This window comes from Callospermophilus lateralis, chromosome 2 (genome assembly GCF_048772815.1).
Source record: "Callospermophilus lateralis isolate mCalLat2 chromosome 2, mCalLat2.hap1, whole genome shotgun sequence".
Lineage (NCBI taxonomy): Eukaryota > Metazoa > Chordata > Mammalia > Rodentia > Sciuridae > Callospermophilus > Callospermophilus lateralis.
Genome location: NC_135306.1, coordinates 12,764,319 through 12,782,734, shown reverse-complemented (window position 1 = coordinate 12,782,734; position 18,416 = coordinate 12,764,319). Strand labels below are relative to the sequence as shown.

Genomic DNA, 18,416 nt, shown 5'->3' with positions numbered 1-18,416 from the left:
CGTGAGCACACTGGAGATATTTAAAGCTCCAGGAGTGGATGACATCACCAGAGGAATGTGTTTTGCTGTGAAGAGTGTCTCCAAAATGAGAGCACTGAGGATTCCCAACACCTGGGGAAAAGGAGGAAAGGGAGCGGTGGCCTGTGAGGAGGGAGGAGTCCAGAATGCAACAGTCTGGGTTTCAGGGACGAGCAGCCAGCTATCTCTTAAGTTGACTTTGGCACCATAAAGGCCTTTGGTGACCTGGCGAGAACCATTGGGGTCCGAACACACAGGTGTGTTGAAAAGAAAAAGGCAGTGAGGGGGAGGCAACCGGGTGGAACCAGGGAGCGGGGCTGGCTGCGGGCTGGGCTGCGGCTCATCCCATGGACCTGCACCACAATTCTTGCAGAATCCCCAGAGTTACTGGTTCAGGAGGACCACATAGGCCCCAGAATGGTGTTTAACAGCTCTCTCAGTCGCTACTGCCTCGTGCTCTGGAGGACTGTCTATCTGCCCTGTGTATGTCTCACTTTTTCTGACTTCTGCTTAGTTTGCTGACCCTATCTAGCCTCTGTCATATCCTTTCCTTGTTCCAATCTCTTAGGGGGTCCAAGGCCCCTAAGCCAGAATGCCTGGAGCTGGGGTTACTCCAAGCATCTTTCTTAGAGCAGAGGTAGACTTCTTTACAATAGTGGCCGATTTCTAGAAAACTTCTTGTGTTTGGCTTTGAGAGAAGTTTGAAGTCTTTATAGAATATTTTGGTGGGCAGGACCTTTACCTTACCCATGGCTTTGCTGGCTTGGGGGAGAGTATGGAAAGTTTCTTGGTTTGCAGCACAAGGTTGGGAATAACCTAAGGTCTGATGGAACCCTAGTGGGTTTTTGATGCCTGTTGAATGAGTGACATTCAGATATTTGCGTCTTTAGGGTTCCTATTTGCTTTGCTAAATGCATTTTCTGCATCTGGCTAACGAGTGTTTTTCCATGTGTTATTAGGGGCTAGTGTAGTACTTCATTTTATACCCGAGGAAACTGAGCCTCTAGAGAGTGAAAGGACTCGCCTGCCTAGTGGTCCACACTTGCTAAATAACACAACCAGAACGGCACAACACCCCTATACCAGGCCTCCCTGTTAACCCCATGAATGGTGGGGTTTAAGGCACCTGGACAACGTGTGGTCTGCTGGGGTTAAAGGGCATTCCTCCTGCCCCTATCCTGTTTCCTCTGATGCTCGACACCCCTTGCCCACATCCACACCAGATAATTCAGGGTTCAAGAAGATGAAATGGGAGCCTTGAACCTTGTCAAATCTCCGAGTGCTCCTGCAAAGGGAGCCCCAGCTTTGGAGCTCCCTGATTGTGTAGCAGTGTTTGTAGCTTGGCTGATACTGTACTCCCTGTGGGCAGAGTGAGCTGCACTGGCCCTTTATCCTTGAACAGGAGTGGGCAGGGGACGGGACAGGATGACACGTATGCCTGTAGTGCCGAGGGGCCCAGAGAACCTCCATTTCTGTGGACAGGCTCTGTCTGAGCCTTGGGTTCAGAAGGACAGTTTCTCGCACCTGCCTTGGTTCCCCTCACCTGCCACCTGACCACACAGTCTACTGGGGAGGGCCTGGGGGTAAAGTACCTCTTTTCTCCCTCATCCCTGCTTCTAACTCCCTCCTCCTTTTCTGCCTCCTCCTTTCCGTGGCGTTTGTGTCTCCTTTTATGTTGTGTCAGAATTCATGATTCCCAGTCTCCTCATTCAGAAGATGCAGGAAGTGACAGAATGGACCTCACAGGGTTTGGGGCTCAGCCTGAAAGCCCAGAAGTTGGACACCTGCGATAAGTGATTCCTCATTCTCACCATTGCCTTTTCCTCCTAAGAGGGAAAGATGATGGAGGATGTGGAGCAGGTGGGCATGGGGTGGAGGTAGGGAGAGCTAAGTCTCTTTGTGGGGAGCAGGAAGGAGGAAGAGGCTGCCTTTGGCCGACCTCCTGTGAGTTGTGTCCCAGTTCTGTGGAATCCTAGCAAACACCTCTGCTGACCTCAACTTTTTTCTCTGGAGGATGGGGCAGTGGCACTGCCTGTCATGGGTTTTGAGGATACATTACCACCAAGTGCCGAGCACTGTGCCGGCCCATAGTGAGCATTCAAAATGGCTGCCATGCCTGCTTTTATTCTTGAGTGTTAGTCATGTTCTTTTTGTTTTGGGGTTGAGATGTTCAGGTGAAACTTGACTTTTTTTCTTTTTTGGCTAGGGATCAAACCCAGGGCTTTGCTTGTGGCAGGCAAGTGCTATACCAGTGAGCCACACCTCCAACGCTGAACTTTGTTTTTTAACTCTTACTCATTTACCTGAAGTCTGTCTTGGAAGCTCCAGACCTCTAATCTGATCACAACTTTTTGGAGTGGTTTTTGTTTTTGCTTTGGTTTTGGTTTTTTAATTTGTTTTGTTGTGGTGGCAGCGGTATTGGTGTTGTTTTGTGGGTTTTTGTTTGTTTGTTTGTTTTTTGCTTTTCTGCTTCCTGTAAGGAAAAAAGGGAGCTATACCTTTAATTTCCCAGTAGGCCAAGTGGGACACTGGCCCTTTAAAAGCACATTACAGAGAGTTGGAACATGGCCTTTGTTTAACTAGCTATGATTAGTCCCAGTGGACAGGGCTGGAGAAGTATGTCTAGGACCAGAGCAGGGTTGGACTGGCTGGGGCTCCTGGGGAACAGTGGGCTGCTGGGTAACTGGTCTGACTGCATGGCATCCCCTACCTGGTGAGCCTGGTGGCCACACTGAGGGATGGTGAGTGGCTTCAAGTTGGAATGAAGGAGGGAGTCTGGGAAGGAGTGAGATTGCCAGCTCACAAGTCCAGGGGGACCTGAATGAGCCAGGTGGCAGTGCACACCCAGTCAGAGAGTGGTAGCCACAGGTCCCCCTCTGGGGAGACTCAGGAGTTCCCCAGCCAGGCATCTCTGCCCCAACAGCCACCTTCAGCCTGGAACTTGGAAACGATCAGGATAGGTCTGCCCACATTCCGGGACCAAGAAGAGTGTGGTTCCGAGTTTGTTTGAAGTGAGAGAGATCCAGTGTCTGTGCTGTTTTCCATAGGCAGCCACCTCTAGGAGGTTCTGCTGAGAACCTGGAAATGTCAGGAACCGCTGGAAGTTTCTGAGCTGAGGAGCTTGGCCTTTGCTGAGTTCAGCCCTAGGCTGGTCTGTGGGGCTGTGCTGGGACTTGGGGGCCATGCTAACTCTGCCCCAGCCCCCATGGAGCTTTGTCTCACATTCTGCCTGCTGGTGCTGCCCTGCTCCATCAGGCCCTGGTAGGGGGTGGCAGAAAACTGAGAAGGTTGTGTTGGCCTAGAATGTTTTGGCTCCAGCTTAAATATTTGGAACAGTTGTCAGAAGCCAGGTCACTTTGGTGTGCCTGAATCTTCACTGGGGAAGTGCCCCATTTCTGGAAAAGTCAGAGTGGGTTTTGGCTTATCTCAGCCAAGTCTTGGTGTCTAACAACACCCTCACTCACTACCGTGCTGGGGGCAGATAAGACTGCCCACCAACTAGATGGTTTTCTCATTTTATAGACAGGATCACCAGCAGATAACAAAGGCAAGGTTTGGTGGCATTTTGGTGACCCAAGGATCCTGTAGTCACTTGCATTCATGTACATTTGATCATGTAATTTCTGCGGGTTTGGTGAAGGCCTGAGGCATCGAAAGGTGTTAAGAAGAATTAGACCCACACTGTGCCTGTGGGCTGTGATGTTGGGCAAACTGCTTGGCCTCTCTAAGCCTCACTTCCTTGTTGGGGGCCGGAGGGAGTTTGTCACCTGTGTTGGGGAGACTCATAGAGGCAGTGGCCTTTGAGCCAAGCACAGAGAAGGAGGGCTTGGCTGCTGGGAGTGTCTCACCTTGAGCAAAGGCAGGCAGCCCTGCGAGACTACAGCCCAATGTGCTGAGCAGGGATGGCCCAACTGGCTTTGGGACACACCTTGGAAGCTATGTTTTGTGGCTTGATTGGCTGCAGTCTCTTGGGCCAGGTGGTAAATGACAGATGCACTGACTTACCCTGGAGTCAGTAAGTGTGGAATGTGGGAGACGAGGGGACTCGAGACTGGACACTCTGGCTTTGGGGAAGCCCCTTGAGGGCTCTAAGCCTCAGTTTCCTTAACAGTAGTTAGCTTCACAAGAGTGAGAGGTATGGGATCTGCAAAGTATGGGACCAGTGCCTGCTGCACACACTTCCTAGGATGTGGGATAGTAGGGTGAGAGGTGGGTGTGTAGGTACTTAAGTGCCACTGACCCTTCCCACCCCAGATTTTCTTTGACATAATTTTTCTGAGTTTCCACCTTTGCCAGTGGCCCAGAAGCCTGGGGCTTGCCAGTAGCTGCTCTCTCCTGCTGTTCTACTGCCATTGAATACTCCTGGCTGTCTTCTGTTACAGTCTGAGAAGCTGCTGCTCTGTTGCCCAGTGGGATTCCCCAGCTCAAAACCTTAGACTCAGAGTTGGAATGCCAGAGGTACTCAGTTAGTATATACTGGGCAGGTGGGTTAACTCAGCCTGGGCCCACATGGGGCATTAGCATAGTGAATCTTAAGTAAGCTCTGCAAAAAGACAGCCCAGTTGACAGGTGAGGGAGCTGAGTGCAGGAGGAAGCCCACGGTTCTTTACTCAGTACTCCTTTCCCATCATGTTTTTGCTGCTTCTCTGAGGTCAAGCTACCAATAAGGAGAGGTCCCTGTATGGCCACAAACTCCCTCCATTCCAGATAGTGGCTAGAATTGAAGAGGCACCAGCCTGACGAACAATCTTGAGTATCAATGCCTATTCCCAGATATGTCCCTCCTTAAAGAGGGTCTTTGAAGTGCCTGTACTTTGAGCCTGTTCTTGCGGGTGGGTGATAGAGCAGATAAGGTGGGAAGGAGTCAGTTGGCAGACATGCTTCTTAAGACAGGCAGGAAAGATCTGCTGACCATGTGGAGAAAGGCATCTTGGAAATGTCAGTGGGCCAGGGAGAAGCCAGGAGCATCAGAGAAACACTAGGGAGAGAACAGAATGCCCAGGGTAAAGCAGTGTCCCAGTCTAGCCTGGGCAGGACATGAAGCCATGGCTAACCACAGGGCCATATGTAAAGACATCACTGTAGATCAGGTGATCTCTACACTAGTAATGGGGCCACAGGTGGGGGTGTCCTCATTTTATGAATGGAAAAACTGAGATACAGTTATTAATTTGACCAAGATCACAGAATATTGTTTGTGTGATTTAAAGAAGGAGGCCTCCTCTTGTGTTCAATCGGCTTAGTTCCTGGAGCATGTTGATAAGCGGCTGGTCCTTGGTTGAAGCAGAAGCCTGGTACCCAGGGGTTAGGAAAGAAGACCCTCAGATCACCAGTTACCCTAATCTGAACATCCTGCACAGTCCCAGGAGGCTTTGTGGCATGGCCCCTAAGTCTTGGGCAGAGGAGATGGGGTGGGAGAAGATGGTTGTGCCCCCACATTCTGCAGAGGGGCCAACACAAGCCAAAGGAGACTTCCTGGAGGTGGAAAGCTGAGAGTACGTAGATTAACCAGAAAGGAAGAGGCTTTCTGGAGAATGGGAGTCCCTGGTTTTCAGTTAACTCCTTATTTTGTACATCATCATCACTCTCTCCTGGGTCCTGCATCTCCCAGACCCGAGGCTGCTGTTGGAGGTATTTAGGGTTTCTGGTGGGAGTTGGGGAACCAGTCTGAAACTAGCCCCACCCTCAGTGGTGTGACTCATCAGACCAAGGGGGTGCCTGAGTGTGTTGAGAGGTCAGGGACAGGTTGAACTCACAGGGGAGGGAACACCTCAATCTGGGCCTTGAAACATCTCAAGAGGGTCCAGTTAGACAAGTCGGGGGCAGGACAACAGACAGAGGGTCAGTTTATGTGCAGTTGGCATGGAAGTCCGGCTGTTGAGGTCACTTCAGATGTGGCTGGGGTTGGAATCCTGAGTGCCATGTAAGGAAATTGGCTCCTTTCCTGGGGCTTGAGTGTAGGGGGATGGGGCACTGCTTTCCTTAGCTCACTGAGTCAGGGTTTAGAACTATGGGTGTCCTCCTCCCTGATCTGAGTGACAGGCCAAGCTGGTGGTTTCTCCTGGGGACCTGGGAAGGGCCAAGAGCTGAAAGCAGGAGGGGCAGTTTGCCCTCAACTCACTTTCCATTAGCTCAAATCTCATCCTATTCAATGAGTGTTCCTTAGATTCTCTTCTCTTAAAATTCAGGGCACCTCGCTGTTCTACTGAGGTTTATGAATGTTTAAAAACTGCTTTGCGGTCCCCAAAGTAATTTGACAAGTCTGACAGCTATTGATTAAAAACTCGAAATTATTCAGGTTGCAGGATGACTTGGGGGATTAGATGGAAAGTTTTTTGTTTCTTCTCTCTCTCAATCCCTCCACCCCAAAGGAAGTAAGATGTGGAAAGGTAAATGTGATCCCAAATGTCTTTTGCAAGACTCCACTCAATCTGCACAGTTATCCTGGAAAGGGTGGGCTGGGGTCTGCTCAGGGTACTGAAGTCTGTCTGCTCTGCTATTTGGGGACCAGACCAGCACCTCTAACAACCCTGGTCTCTCGCCAGGCCTGTGGCCCAAGTCGTCACCAGGCAGCAGTGAGGCACTCTTGTGTTACTACAGGTGGTGGTCATAGTACTCAAGTAGTCACAGTCCCTTTGGTAAATAGGAAGTTGACATAGGGCTTTTGGGACTCTCAGAAGTAGCTCAGCCTAGAGAGGGGATAGAACTTATTCAGAATCTGTGGGTCCAAGAGAAAGAGGGGGAGTCTGGGGTCACAGGCAGGAACCCAGGGCTCCCTGGAAGGTTCTTCCCCTCCCTTATGGCAAGAGGGATGGGCCTTTGCTGGGACACTAGGTTGATTGGACGCTCAGCCCCCAGGCCTGGCTCCACATGATAAAGGGACCAGGATTGCCCAAAAGAAGGATGATGATCCCAACTTTCACTCTGGACTCTACGATCTGCTGAGCCACTCCTGCTCTCCAAGCTTCAGTTTCCTCTTCAGCAAAGGAGATGTGTCTGAAAGAGTCCTTTATAGAAACTGAATTCACCAGGGGTGAATGTGGCAGGGGTCATCCCTGAGCCAGGTCTCCAAGGGCCTCAGATTGAGTTCCTACTTTCCTGTCATCTGGGACCATGCTACCTTCAAAGTAAGGTTCTTGGGGAAAGTGTGAGTTGATACATGTGTGTAAGATCACCTGTCATGTTGCTGGGAACCCAGTAGGTGCACAGTAGGTGGCTTTTAGATTCAGCCTGCCACATTGTTTCTTCATTTGATTAGTGTCTGTTGGGTACTGTGGTACTTGGTCTCCAGCTGTGTTGTAGCCATAGTGATTGATGAGCCACCCTGTTTTGTTGTTTGCAGTGCTGGGGATGGTACCCAGGGTGCCTTGTGCATGCTAGGCAAGCACTCTTCCACTGAGCTGTATCCCCATTCCTTTTTATCTTAGATCTCAGTAAGTTGCCCAGGCTGCCCTTGAACTTGTGATCCTCCTGCCTTAGTCTCCTGAGTAGCTAGAATTATAGACATGTTCTGCCCCTCCTGGCCCCTATCTTCTCTTGGTTGCCGGGGTGTGAGGCCCTCCTCCTTGTCAGTTCAAGATGGAGTATTCCCATTTTACAGGTAGAGGAAGTAGGGAATTGAGTGGTCAGCCCTGTGGTGTGGTGACCCCAGGGATAAGGTAAAGGCAGGGCTCAGTATGTGCATGGGGGCATCACACTTGCTCCTGGTTGACTCTGTGCAGCCTGCCCCTGCCTCAGAATGAGGGGACCCAGGGCTGAAAGGGACCATGCCTCCATTGCCTGTCATCCTAGGAAGCCTTCCCAGGCTGAGTGACCAGCCTCCCTGCCTTATTAGGACAGTCTTTGTATCCCCAGGGCCCTGAAGGCCACCAGATGACTACATTTTTCTCCCCTCCTGGGAACCCAGCTGGGCCAGGAGCAAGCACTGGCTTTCTCGCAGCCAGTTCCCAGGGCAGCAGGGCAGGGCCTGACTGAGGAAAGATGTGTCTGCTGGATGTTCCCAGAAGGGCATGGCCCTGTTTATGTTCTGCTGCTCAATTCCCAGGAGGTCAGTGCCCTTATCCTGACATGTTCCAGGACAGCGTCCAGAAAGGGTGCCACTCTCCTGCAGGTAGACATCTCTAGCACCACAGCCTGGGCCTGCCTAGGGTACAGGCACAGGCTCAGTGAGTATGTCCCACCAGGTGGGGCTTGGACATCTGACTGGGTCCTGACTGCGAAGACCCACCTTATCTAAAGTTTCTTCCCAGTCCAGGCCTGGTTGTGGCAGTAGGTGTAGCATGGAACCACACAAGCACCTGGGGCTGGAAAGTACCATGCCAAGGAGTCACAGGCTATGGGACCTCCCCACTTCCTTAATTTCACTAATGGAAATTCAGGGCATTTTAAAAACTTGAGGCATCCTGAGCTTTTGAGCAGATGGAGTATTCCCATTTTACAGGTGGAGGAAGTAGAGAATTGAGTGGTCAGGGAAGGAACAGGGGACAGTCCGGGAGCACCTATCCCATCACTCCATTACCAGCTACCCTAGAATTGTCAGCCTCAGTAAACACTGTGTCCATTGCTCACCAGTGTTGTTCATTGGTGTGTCCCATTCTTAAACAGTGCATGACCATGAGGTGGGTAAAGAGGAACGGGACAGTCATGAGTGACTGACATAGTCCCTGGCACTGACCTTTGCCTCCTGAGAATCTGCATTCTCATTTAATCCTTAGAGCAAACCTGAGAGGAAAGTGTGCCATTACCCCCACTTGTGGATGGAGACAGGCCTGGAGACTTGCATGGCTTAAGGCACTTACAGTTCTGTGTTTTGTCAGGAATAGAAACTGACAGCTCCTGCAGCTGGGCACCCTGGATTCTAGGGCCTCTGTCTTGCTACCTTATCCCAGCTTCTGGTGGCATTTCTGTAGCATGCGCTCACCCCACTGCCTGCCTGCGTGCATGCATTGCCCACCTGTGACTCCAGCAGTGCAAGCGTTCTCTCCACAGTGTGTCTTTAAGGGTCTCCCAGCTCTTGTTTGTGTACTTTCCAGAGACAAGAAGTTCACACACTCTAAAAGCAAATGAGCCTGGTCTGTTTGGGGACAACTGGCAATGAGCTATTCCCAGGCCTGCCTTGGGGAAGCAAAGGGCAGCTCCCTCTGTCCTTTTGAGATTTGGAGAGTGATCCTTAGCCTCTTACTTCCCAGGCTAAATACCCTACTCTCAGTTTACCCCACCCATAGCTGCAAGCATCCTGTGTCAGAGCTATTTTTAGTTATCACAAACATTGTTTTTGTTTGTAGGTCCCCCCTGAGCTTGAAATAAGGAGAGTTTCTGGAATTTCTATGTCACTAACCTTTTAAGAGAAAAAGGATCAGAGTTGAAAAACAGCTTGTGGCTTGGCTGGAAGGCTATCAGATAAGGCTGTGGCCTAGGAGCTGGGACAATGTCCCATTGTTCCTGCTACTGGGTTCTTACAATGAGCTGCTGTTGGGACTGGCTCTGTCTCCAGCAGTGACTCCCCCATGCTTATGCCCACATTTCCTGGGACCTGGGCAAGGCTGCCCTTGGAGTGAGCAGGTCACAGCCACAGGGAGTCATCAGCCTGCCTGAGGACCTTCTCTGCCCTTCTGCCCATGGCCACCTATGGGGCCTTGAAAGGCCAGGCTGGGGCTGTGGTATACACTGATGGAGTCAATTTTGGACTCCACCGAGCTGGGGTGCAATCCTCCGCAGTCTTGCTACTGGAGGACATTGTTCAAGTCAAGCCTTTCAGACTCTCAGTGTCTTAAACCTGAGAGGGTCATCATGAGAATTAAGCAAGGAACCAAGTGTTTAAGGCATGGATGGGGCTCAAGTGCATGGGTGTGGACTGGCTGGCTGGAGAGACCAGAAGAGTATTATTATGGTGGCATTGGTTGGCCTTGAAAATGGAAGGACTTTGTTAAACAGAAAGATGGAGGAAAAGGTAGGACAGGCTGAAGAAAGAGCCTGGGCCAAGGCACTGGAAGGCAGAGTCCATGGCTAGGTCACTAACCAGGGTATAGTGATAGAGGACTGGATTTGAATACCACCTTAAGGCCTCTGGGACTTGCTTGTCTTCTAGGCTGTGAGGGGAGGGAGGGAGGCCATGCCAGGTGGAGGGGCCCTCCTAGTGGAGGGGTACTGCTGTGGTCCGCTGGGGATGGCCACTGGGATACTCCATCCCTGCATGCCCTAGGCCCTGGCCAGACCAGCTCTCAAAAGCAGTAGAATCCAGGGCAGATCTCACTGTCCTGTGACCTGTTTCCCACAAGTGACCTGGGAATCCTGGTGCCACACTTATTTCTGGGAGGTGTGAGAGTCCCGTACCATGGAGGATACAGGGAAAGACTGTGCAAGAGCTCTAGGGGCTCTAGTCCTCGAGGGCCATCGTGGGCCTTAGAGAATCTGCCATGTTTGAGTTCCCAGAAAGGGTTAGGACCATGGGGAAACTGGGTGCTGCTAAGAGGATAAGATGATCCCCCTAAGGCTCTTCTGTAGAGACTCTGAGGTGAACATTGGGATGCTGCTCTTGGGAATTGACTTTGAATAGACAGCTGACCTGACAGCCAAACCCTCAGGTCTAATTTGTCCCTTCTTCCAGGGAACAGTCATGTCATCAGGGTCTGCGGCTCAGGGAGGTCTGTACTTTTCCCAGCTGATTTCCTCCTCACTCCAGGAGTAGCTAACCTTGGCTGCAGAGGTTTGGGAGCTTTGGTCCAAGAACCCCGAGGACCTGAATCCTAGAACTGCCAGGCTTAGCCCTACCCATGAGGAACCCCCTTCCTGGCAAGGCGACAACTCTGACAAACTTTCCCAGCATAGCCTGGGAGTCCAGGAAGCCTTAATGAGGGAAAATGCACCAATGCTAGGAGTTCGAGTTGGATAGGGGAAGGGGGCTTCTTGGCAGAGGGAGTGGCATGTGCCTGGAGGCCTGCTTGAGGGACCTGGGTCTCCGAGTGGGAGCTGCCCAGCAAATAGGCCTCTGTGATCAGGTGGAACAGCAGGTGGACCCCACCCAGCAGCCCAGGGTGCCATGTCCAGGGCTGGTCTTTGTAAGGCCCCCTACCACCTTAACAGAAAGGCCTGGGAAATGCCTCCCCCTGCAGATCTTGTCTTTACAGCACTCCTGCAGCGTGTGCTCAGTACCACTACTTTCCATCTGAGGCAAGAATCCTTCCTGTTTTTTCAGATAAGGAAATGGACCCAGAGAGTTGGGCATACCTCAGCGGGTCATAGCTGACCAACTTCTGGGCCCAGATGAGATGAGGACCAAGGTTACTGTGTGTCAGAATTTAGAGGATGGAGGGGGTTGCAGGTAGACTCCAGGGCGAACAGGAAGAAAATATAGACACGTAAGATCACCTCCAATCCTGCCCCCACCAACCAGCCCTCTACTGCCCCAGAGCAGCCTGGGAAGCCTGGGAGGAGCCAGGCAACCCTGCTTCTCTTCTTTCCAGTGAGCTTGGGCTGTGGGGCTGGATGCAGTTCTGCTTTACCTTCCCCCCATGGAGAAGTCTGAAAGGAGGCAGGGAGAGTCAGGGCTAGCCTGCTCCAGGATGCCTTAAGGGCCCTGAGCTACACTGAGCCCTCTTTCTCAGGAATCTTCCTAGCCCAGTGAGGCCCAGGCCAGCTGGAGCACATTTACAGGACAGGACAGTGAAGAAGGAGGGGAGGGGTTCTGCAGTCACAGTCTGTGGGCTCTGGCTGTTGAGGGTCTGAACTAGGCTCCTGGGGCTGCAGAACAAGGCACCCGTTAGGTCTCCCTAGGCAGGTTCAGTGAGCTGTAAAAGGCCCCTTGTTTCTCTCCAGCCAGCCAACTCGTTCAGACATCTCAGGCAGAAGGTGGCCCAGCTCATCAGCGCCTCCCTTTGTACATCCCAGGCTACTACCTGACCCACTCTGACTCCAGCATCCTAACCTGGCAGGATTTGCCAGGCTGGGCCAAAGAGTAGCCTGATCCCTACTGTGAGTTCCAGGCCTTCCTAGGCAAGCCCAACTTCCTCAGACTCCCCAACATCTGAGCCAGTGCATCTCTTCCACTGAAGTATGAAGCTTTTTCTGTGAGGGAGGCCTAGAGTCTGAGGGTGAGGCTGCCTAGCCCAGGCCCCAGGTGAGAAGGGGAAGGCAGACCTCCCCATAATGTTTGTCAGTGTTGCAATGGGAGAAGGCCTAGCAATCTGAGCAAGGACTGAGAGGTCATCAAGGGATAAGTCCTGTCTGAACACATAGGATGGTATGGCATTATGGGTAAGCCACCCTGCACCTTTACAAACTGGGCATCCCAGGAGAGGGTCCTGGGCTTAGGCCACACTGAGAAGCCCCAGAGGGAACCCAGGGGGATTTGGATGGTTTCTGAGCTGACTTCAGCCCACCTCACAGCTTTGCTCTGGTCTGAAGCCAGCTTCCCGTGGTCATGAGGAGGTCTGAGAGATGAGTGAAAGAGTCTACTGGAGCACACCATGTGGGATTTCTAAGGCCTGGGGGTCTCACTTCCAGCTCTGACACTTTGAGTGCCCAGACTTTGTGCTGAATGAAAGTTCATATGCACATAGGGTTGTTGCCATGGAGATGTGGAAATTTTCTGGATCCCTGAGCCCATACATCATAGGCCTCAGCCTTCTTTACTCCATGTGGTTATGGAAATGGGTGTGCTCTGCATGCAAATGTCTATCAGGCTCTGAGTCTTTCAAGGTCAAGGTCAGATCTTAGCCTGATCTAAGGTAGGGAGAGGATGATGAACTGGTCAGGAGCCAAAAAGCAAAGGGTGTTGTGGGAAGGAAGTCTGCTTATAGTATGTGGCTGCTGGGAGACAAGAGACCCAGGGATGAGGTATGTCATTCCTCTTTACTGAGCTCCTAAGAATGTACCAGTGCCTGCTCTCTTTGTAAAACAGGTGACACTTCTGGGCCCCCCCTGGGTAAAGGTGAGTTAAGGAAAAAAAGCTGCTATAGAATTACAAGCCCAGAGCCCATGGCTGGAGCCTGCTCACCTAGTGTATCTAAACCAGGTGTCTCCCTTACCAACGGTAGCCTTATGTCAGACTAAACTGTGGGCTTTTCCTCTGGCCCAGCTGTGGAGGGGGCTCCAGTTGGACCTTCATTTCTTTTTGGTGGTCATTACCAAGCACTGGGAGCAGGTATGCTGATGTGTATTTCATGTGATGCACTGAAGAACCATAGGTACAGAGAGGGATGAACTTGCCCAGTGCCATACAGTAAGTGAGCAGTGGGCTTAGGTTCAAGGCCATTTTGTTAGGGCCAGTCCAGATCTGAGCTCCATTTGGTTACCAGGTGGCATCTTTGTTCCTCATGCCAAGGCCTGTGTCAAGCCCATTGACTTTGGCCTAGGCCCCAGAGCGCCAGCTAATGGACCCCGACTGAGTCTCAATGTTTTGGATACTGTGCGGAGACTGTGGCATCCCTTCTGCTCAGAGCTTCTATAAAATAGAGCAGTGGAGGTTCCTGGGCCTGTGCTACTGTGTGTGAGGCTGGGAGTGAGGCAGTGTGGGGGAAAGGGCTTTGTTGGCAGTGGCATTCTGGACAAGCGTTGGGATAGTGATTACTTTGGTCTTGGATGGGGACAGGGCTGATGCAGGGAAGGTGAGAAAGGCTACAGAACCCGCAAAAGCTGCCTAAACCTGGGCAGCTCTTGGTGGGACTCTGGGGCTGCTAAAGAGCCAGGTCCAACCCTGCCCTGCAGTCTCAGAAGCTCAGTTTAAACCCAAGTGGTCATGGAATCCTCGTTTCTTGCTCTTAGGGGCTGAACTTCTTACCTAGACCCCCACAGTGGGGAAGAGGAACTGGTGGGTTTGGGGGACACTCCTCCCACCAAGCCTGCCTGAAAACAAAGGGCAGCAAGGATTGGAGGAGGAATGACTGCCGCTGAGGAGGGCAATGGTGCAGGGATGAGACAAGTGGGGTGGGGCACAGCCACCCCGCTTGGCCTGGCCCTGACACATCAACTGCCTACCTCCTCAGGTCCCATCTGATGCCAAGGCTGAAGGAGTCTCGCTCCCACGAGTCCCTGCTCAGCCCCAGCAGTGCGGTGGAGGCGCTGGACCTCAGCATGGAGGAGGAGGTGGTCATCAAGCCTGTGCACAGCAGCATCCTGGGCCAGGACTACTGTTTTGAGGTGGGTCTCACCAGGGGAGAGGTTGGCAGCACCTTTGTCTATCTCTGACCAGGCTGGACTCCTCCAGACTCCTTTGGAATATTGTGTCCTTGGCAGTGGATAGTCTCTTTGAGACAGTGGCCACATCTGCTGATAGCTTTTGGCTCCTGGGAGACAAGAGACCCAGGGATGGGCTCCTAAGAATGGACCAGGGCCTGCTCTCTTTGTAAAACAGGTGACACTTTTGGGTCCCCACTGGGTAAAAGTGAGTTAAGGAAAAAGAACTGCTATAGAATTGCACAAGCCCAGAGCCCATGGTTGGAGCCTGCTCACCTAGTGCACTGTGGGATTGTGGAGAGTCCCACCCCCCCTTTTCTGCGCCTGGTTTCCCATCTGTTCAATGAGAGCCCCAGCTTCTTCTGCCCAGCATTCTGTGATCCAGGGTTTAATTAAGAATAGAAGGCCAAAATGTAACCTGGGCAGGGCCATTAGCTGGGATCCCCTGCACAGCCCCTCATGGTAGGTGGGGAGTCAGTGGACTAGAGAAGGCAAGATGCCAAAGTTCATGCAGCCAGGCTTGAGACCAAGCCAGGATCAGGTTATTACGCTGCAGGTGTTCTTGGGAGTTCGCAGTGGCGTCTCCCATTATTCCTATTGACTTCCTACTTCTGTTTCTGGGAAGATTCCTACCCTGTCCCTACTGCCACCCCCAGCAATCATGCATAATTAAGGAAACTCTAAGAATGAATAAGCTGCCTTTGGGGACTAGTATAAAAATCTCCCAACCTCTGCCCATGACCTGTGTCCTGTGTGCAGTTTCTGGTTTAAGACTCCTAGCTAAGCCAGGCAGCATCTGGACTCTGACTTCCTTGTCTGGGACAGACTGAGATGGCCTGTACCTGTCAGCTTGTTCATAACACAGTTTGCTACTCGTGTATAGGCACTTGAGTGCCTGGATGAGAGATCTGGTTTGCCCCGTGGAACCCTTAGCATGGCACTGGGACAGTGGGGACAGAGTGGCAACAGCTCAGGCCAGGCTCCCTCTCCTTGAGGAAATGTCCAAGCTGCAACTAGAGAATGAACAAGAGTCAGGCAGGCAGGGGATAGTGAAGGTTCCAGGCAGGAGGACCCCAGGGCCTGACACACAAGTGTTAGGCTTTTTGTGGCCATCATTATTGTCACTGTTGCTGGGCAAAAGAGAACCCTCAGAAGGTGTTAGCTAAGGATGGAGAGGAATCTCCTGCCTGTCCTTGCTTGTCCTCTTGGGACTTTGGTTTCTTCCTTAATGGCTATACTTGAGGTGAACATTGCCCTCTGACCTGGACAGAGTGCCCTGTAAGACTCATAAAGGTGATTTTCCTCTTTGAAAAGAAGGGCTCTGAGCTGGCAGAGATGAGGAGCCCAGCCTGAGAGCCAGATAGCTCAGGCCAGGTTGCTCTACCGCTGCCCACCTGCTCTAGGTCAGCAGGTCTCTGTGCCACCTGGGAAATGAGAGGTGTAAGGGCAGTTGTGAGCCTTGTCCTATTGCCATTCAGAGGCTATGTACAGACCTGGTGGTCTCAGAGGCCTTCCATCACTGCCCAGCCTTGCCATAGTCCCTTCCCCTGTAACACGTCCTGCCTGCCCCCAACAGGTGACAACATCGTCAGGAAGCAAGTGCTTTTCCTGCCGGTCAGCAGCCGAGCGGGATAAGTGGATGGAGAACTTGCGGCGAGCAGTGCACCCCAACAAGGTAGGTCTGGGCCTCCTTTCTCTGGAGCATGGGGGATTAAGGCGAGACTCCAACATGAGGGAGCTGGTGGTGCACTCTGGGATTGGGGTGGAGGCAGAGCCTAGTTAAATCTGGAAGAGGAGTATGAGTTATTCTGTCTGAGATACTTGCCATATGCCAGTTCCCAGAGGTACACATGTGGGAAGCTGGGCCAGAGAAAAGGGAGTTGGGCATTTGATACAATCCTTCTGCCTGTCCCATGTTCCCTGGCTAACTCCAGCTCATCTATCCCATTCCAGCTTAGACATCTGCCCCCTCTGCCAGGCAGGCACCCTGGCCCACATTGGCTCCTCCATCTGGTCAGGACTCTAACTCCTATGTGTGTTCCTCCCCACTGACATGTTGACTTGGGCTGAATCCTGGTCTCCATGACATCACCTAAGGTATCACCTCTCAGCAAACTGAGAAAGTGCTAACAATAGTACCATGATCAGTGATGTGGCAGGCATTGTGTTATCTTCTTTCCTCAGTCTCACTCCGATGTGGTGGTTATTTTATTCCCATTTTATACAAAAGCTAACAGGCCAGATGAAGTCATTTGCCCAAGGTCAGTAAGCTGGTGCAAGGCAGACGAGAGGCAGCCCATGTCATGTCCGGCTGACCCATCCCCCACACCCAACCCCTTCACCACCATCATCGGAGCCCCTCCCACATCTCAGAGGAGTTCTCAGCTCTGGGCTGGCTGGGGAGGCAGGTGACAGCCCCAGCTGACACCCAGGGCCCCTACAGGATAATAGCCGGCGTGTGGAGCACATTTTGAAACTGTGGGTGATTGAAGCCAAGGACCTGCCAGCCAAGAAGAAGTACCTGTGTGAGCTGTGCTTGGATGATGTGCTCTACGCTCGTACTACGGGCAAGCTCAAGACGGACAATGTCTTCTGGGGAGAACACTTCGAGTTTCACAACCTGCCACCTCTGCGCACAGTCACCGTCCACCTCTACCGGGAGACTGATAAGAAGAAGAAGAAGGAGCGCAACAGCTACCTGGGCCTGGTGAGCCTTCCCGCTGCCTCTGTGGCGGGGCGGCAGTTCGTAGAGAAGTGGTACCCTGTGGTGACGCCCAACCCCAAGGGCGGCAAGGGCCCCGGACCCATGATCCGCATCAAGGCACGCTACCAGACCATCACCATCCTGCCCATGGAGATGTACAAGGAGTTTGCTGAGCACATCACCAATCACTACCTGGGGCTCTGTGCAGCCCTTGAACCCATCCTCAGTGCCAAGACCAAAGAGGAGATGGCGTCTGCCCTGGTGCACATCTTGCAGAGCACAGGCAAGGTGAAGGTGCGTGTGGGAAGGCCTGGTGATGGGCACTGGGCTTTTTGCCTTTACTTTGTCCATGTTAAGTACAGGTCAGCTCTAGTGGAGGTTTGGGGACAGGCATCACACCCAGATGGTCTTCCTGAACCTGCATGGTAGGGCAGTCCAAGGCTTGTGGAGCTGTGGATGGGTTGGTGGCTGGTAGTGAGGGGGTAGGTGTGCCTTCAGATGCCCTCCCCTATTAACCCTGGGCGCTGACCCTGAGGAGGTTATGTAGTTGAGCTCTTCCGGAACACATGGGACGCACAATCCGCCAGCCCAGTGACACAGACAGATATACCACTCGGGACATCCCTAGCAGGCAGTTACCAGCCCTAGCCTTTTCCTAACACTTTCAATCCAGACACAGATTTCACATGCACAGGTAGATGATCATCCAGCCCCAGCCCCAGGGCCCCTTAGGAGTGGTGATCAGAGAGCCATGTAGGAAGGCCCCACTTCCTGGCTAGAGGATCCCAGCTCCCCTCACCCTACCCTTACCTTTCTCCTGCCACTGAAAATAGGCCCACTCAGCAGCCCCCACACTTGGTTTGGAGGACAAGTAGGCTTCTGGACTGGTGCCCCTCAGAGGGCACTCACCTGTGGGAAGTCTTCCCCTTTTTGCCATGCCTCCTGGCTGCCCAGAGCCCGTAGAAGAAGAAGGGCTAAACTTGGAATGAACTATTCTTCTGTGACAGGGGTAGACCCCAAATGCCAGGCTAGGGAACTGGGCCTTGGCCCTCTGGTTGTGGTGTGGTTTGAGAATAATTGATGTGAGTGATGGATGCCTTGGATCGAGGTCCTGAGCTCTCAATCAGGAGAGGTACAGGTAGGGAGCCAGGCTTGGGTGTCACCAGATTCTTGACTGCATGAGGTCCTTTGTCCTCTTACCTGTTCCTAAAGACCCTGGTAGGGGAAGGCTATGACTAGAAGCCCATGAAGGCCCTGAAGGCCCTTCTAGTTCCCACTGTCTGTTGAACTGTCACTGTATGAAAGAGGGATTTCACCACGCATCTGTGGGGAGATCTGCCTTCCTCCATGTTGGCCCACCTCCTCCCCTTGCCCATGGTCTTTATACTTGCTGGTTGAGTCTGCCAGATGGACCACAGGCTGCACTGTCCTCATTTATTGGTCAGTGGTGAGCTGAGGGTGCTAGGAAAGAGTGATTGGCAAAAGCCTGTGGCCCAGAGATGGAATGAGGGAGACAGCAGAG

At 52.4% G+C, this 18,416-nt stretch overlaps 1 protein-coding gene across 16 annotated transcripts in view; it reads left to right on the top strand.

Moving 5' to 3' along the window:
* Nucleotides 1-18,416, top strand: part of Dab2ip (DAB2 interacting protein) — a 183,066-nt gene that overhangs the window by 142,324 nt on the left and 22,326 nt on the right. For all 16 annotated transcript variants that reach the window (XR_013090351.2, XM_076845543.2, XM_076845548.2 and 13 more), the window contains 3 exons: nucleotides 14,001-14,154; nucleotides 15,767-15,865; nucleotides 16,634-17,188. Coding sequence is in view for 15 of the 16 variants with exons in the window: in XM_076845543.2 (XP_076701658.1) it covers nucleotides 14,001-14,154; nucleotides 15,767-15,865; nucleotides 16,634-17,188 (808 nt within the window). In the remaining variant the exon portion in view is untranslated. The remainder of the gene's footprint in view (nucleotides 1-14,000; nucleotides 14,155-15,766; nucleotides 15,866-16,633; nucleotides 17,189-18,416) is intronic.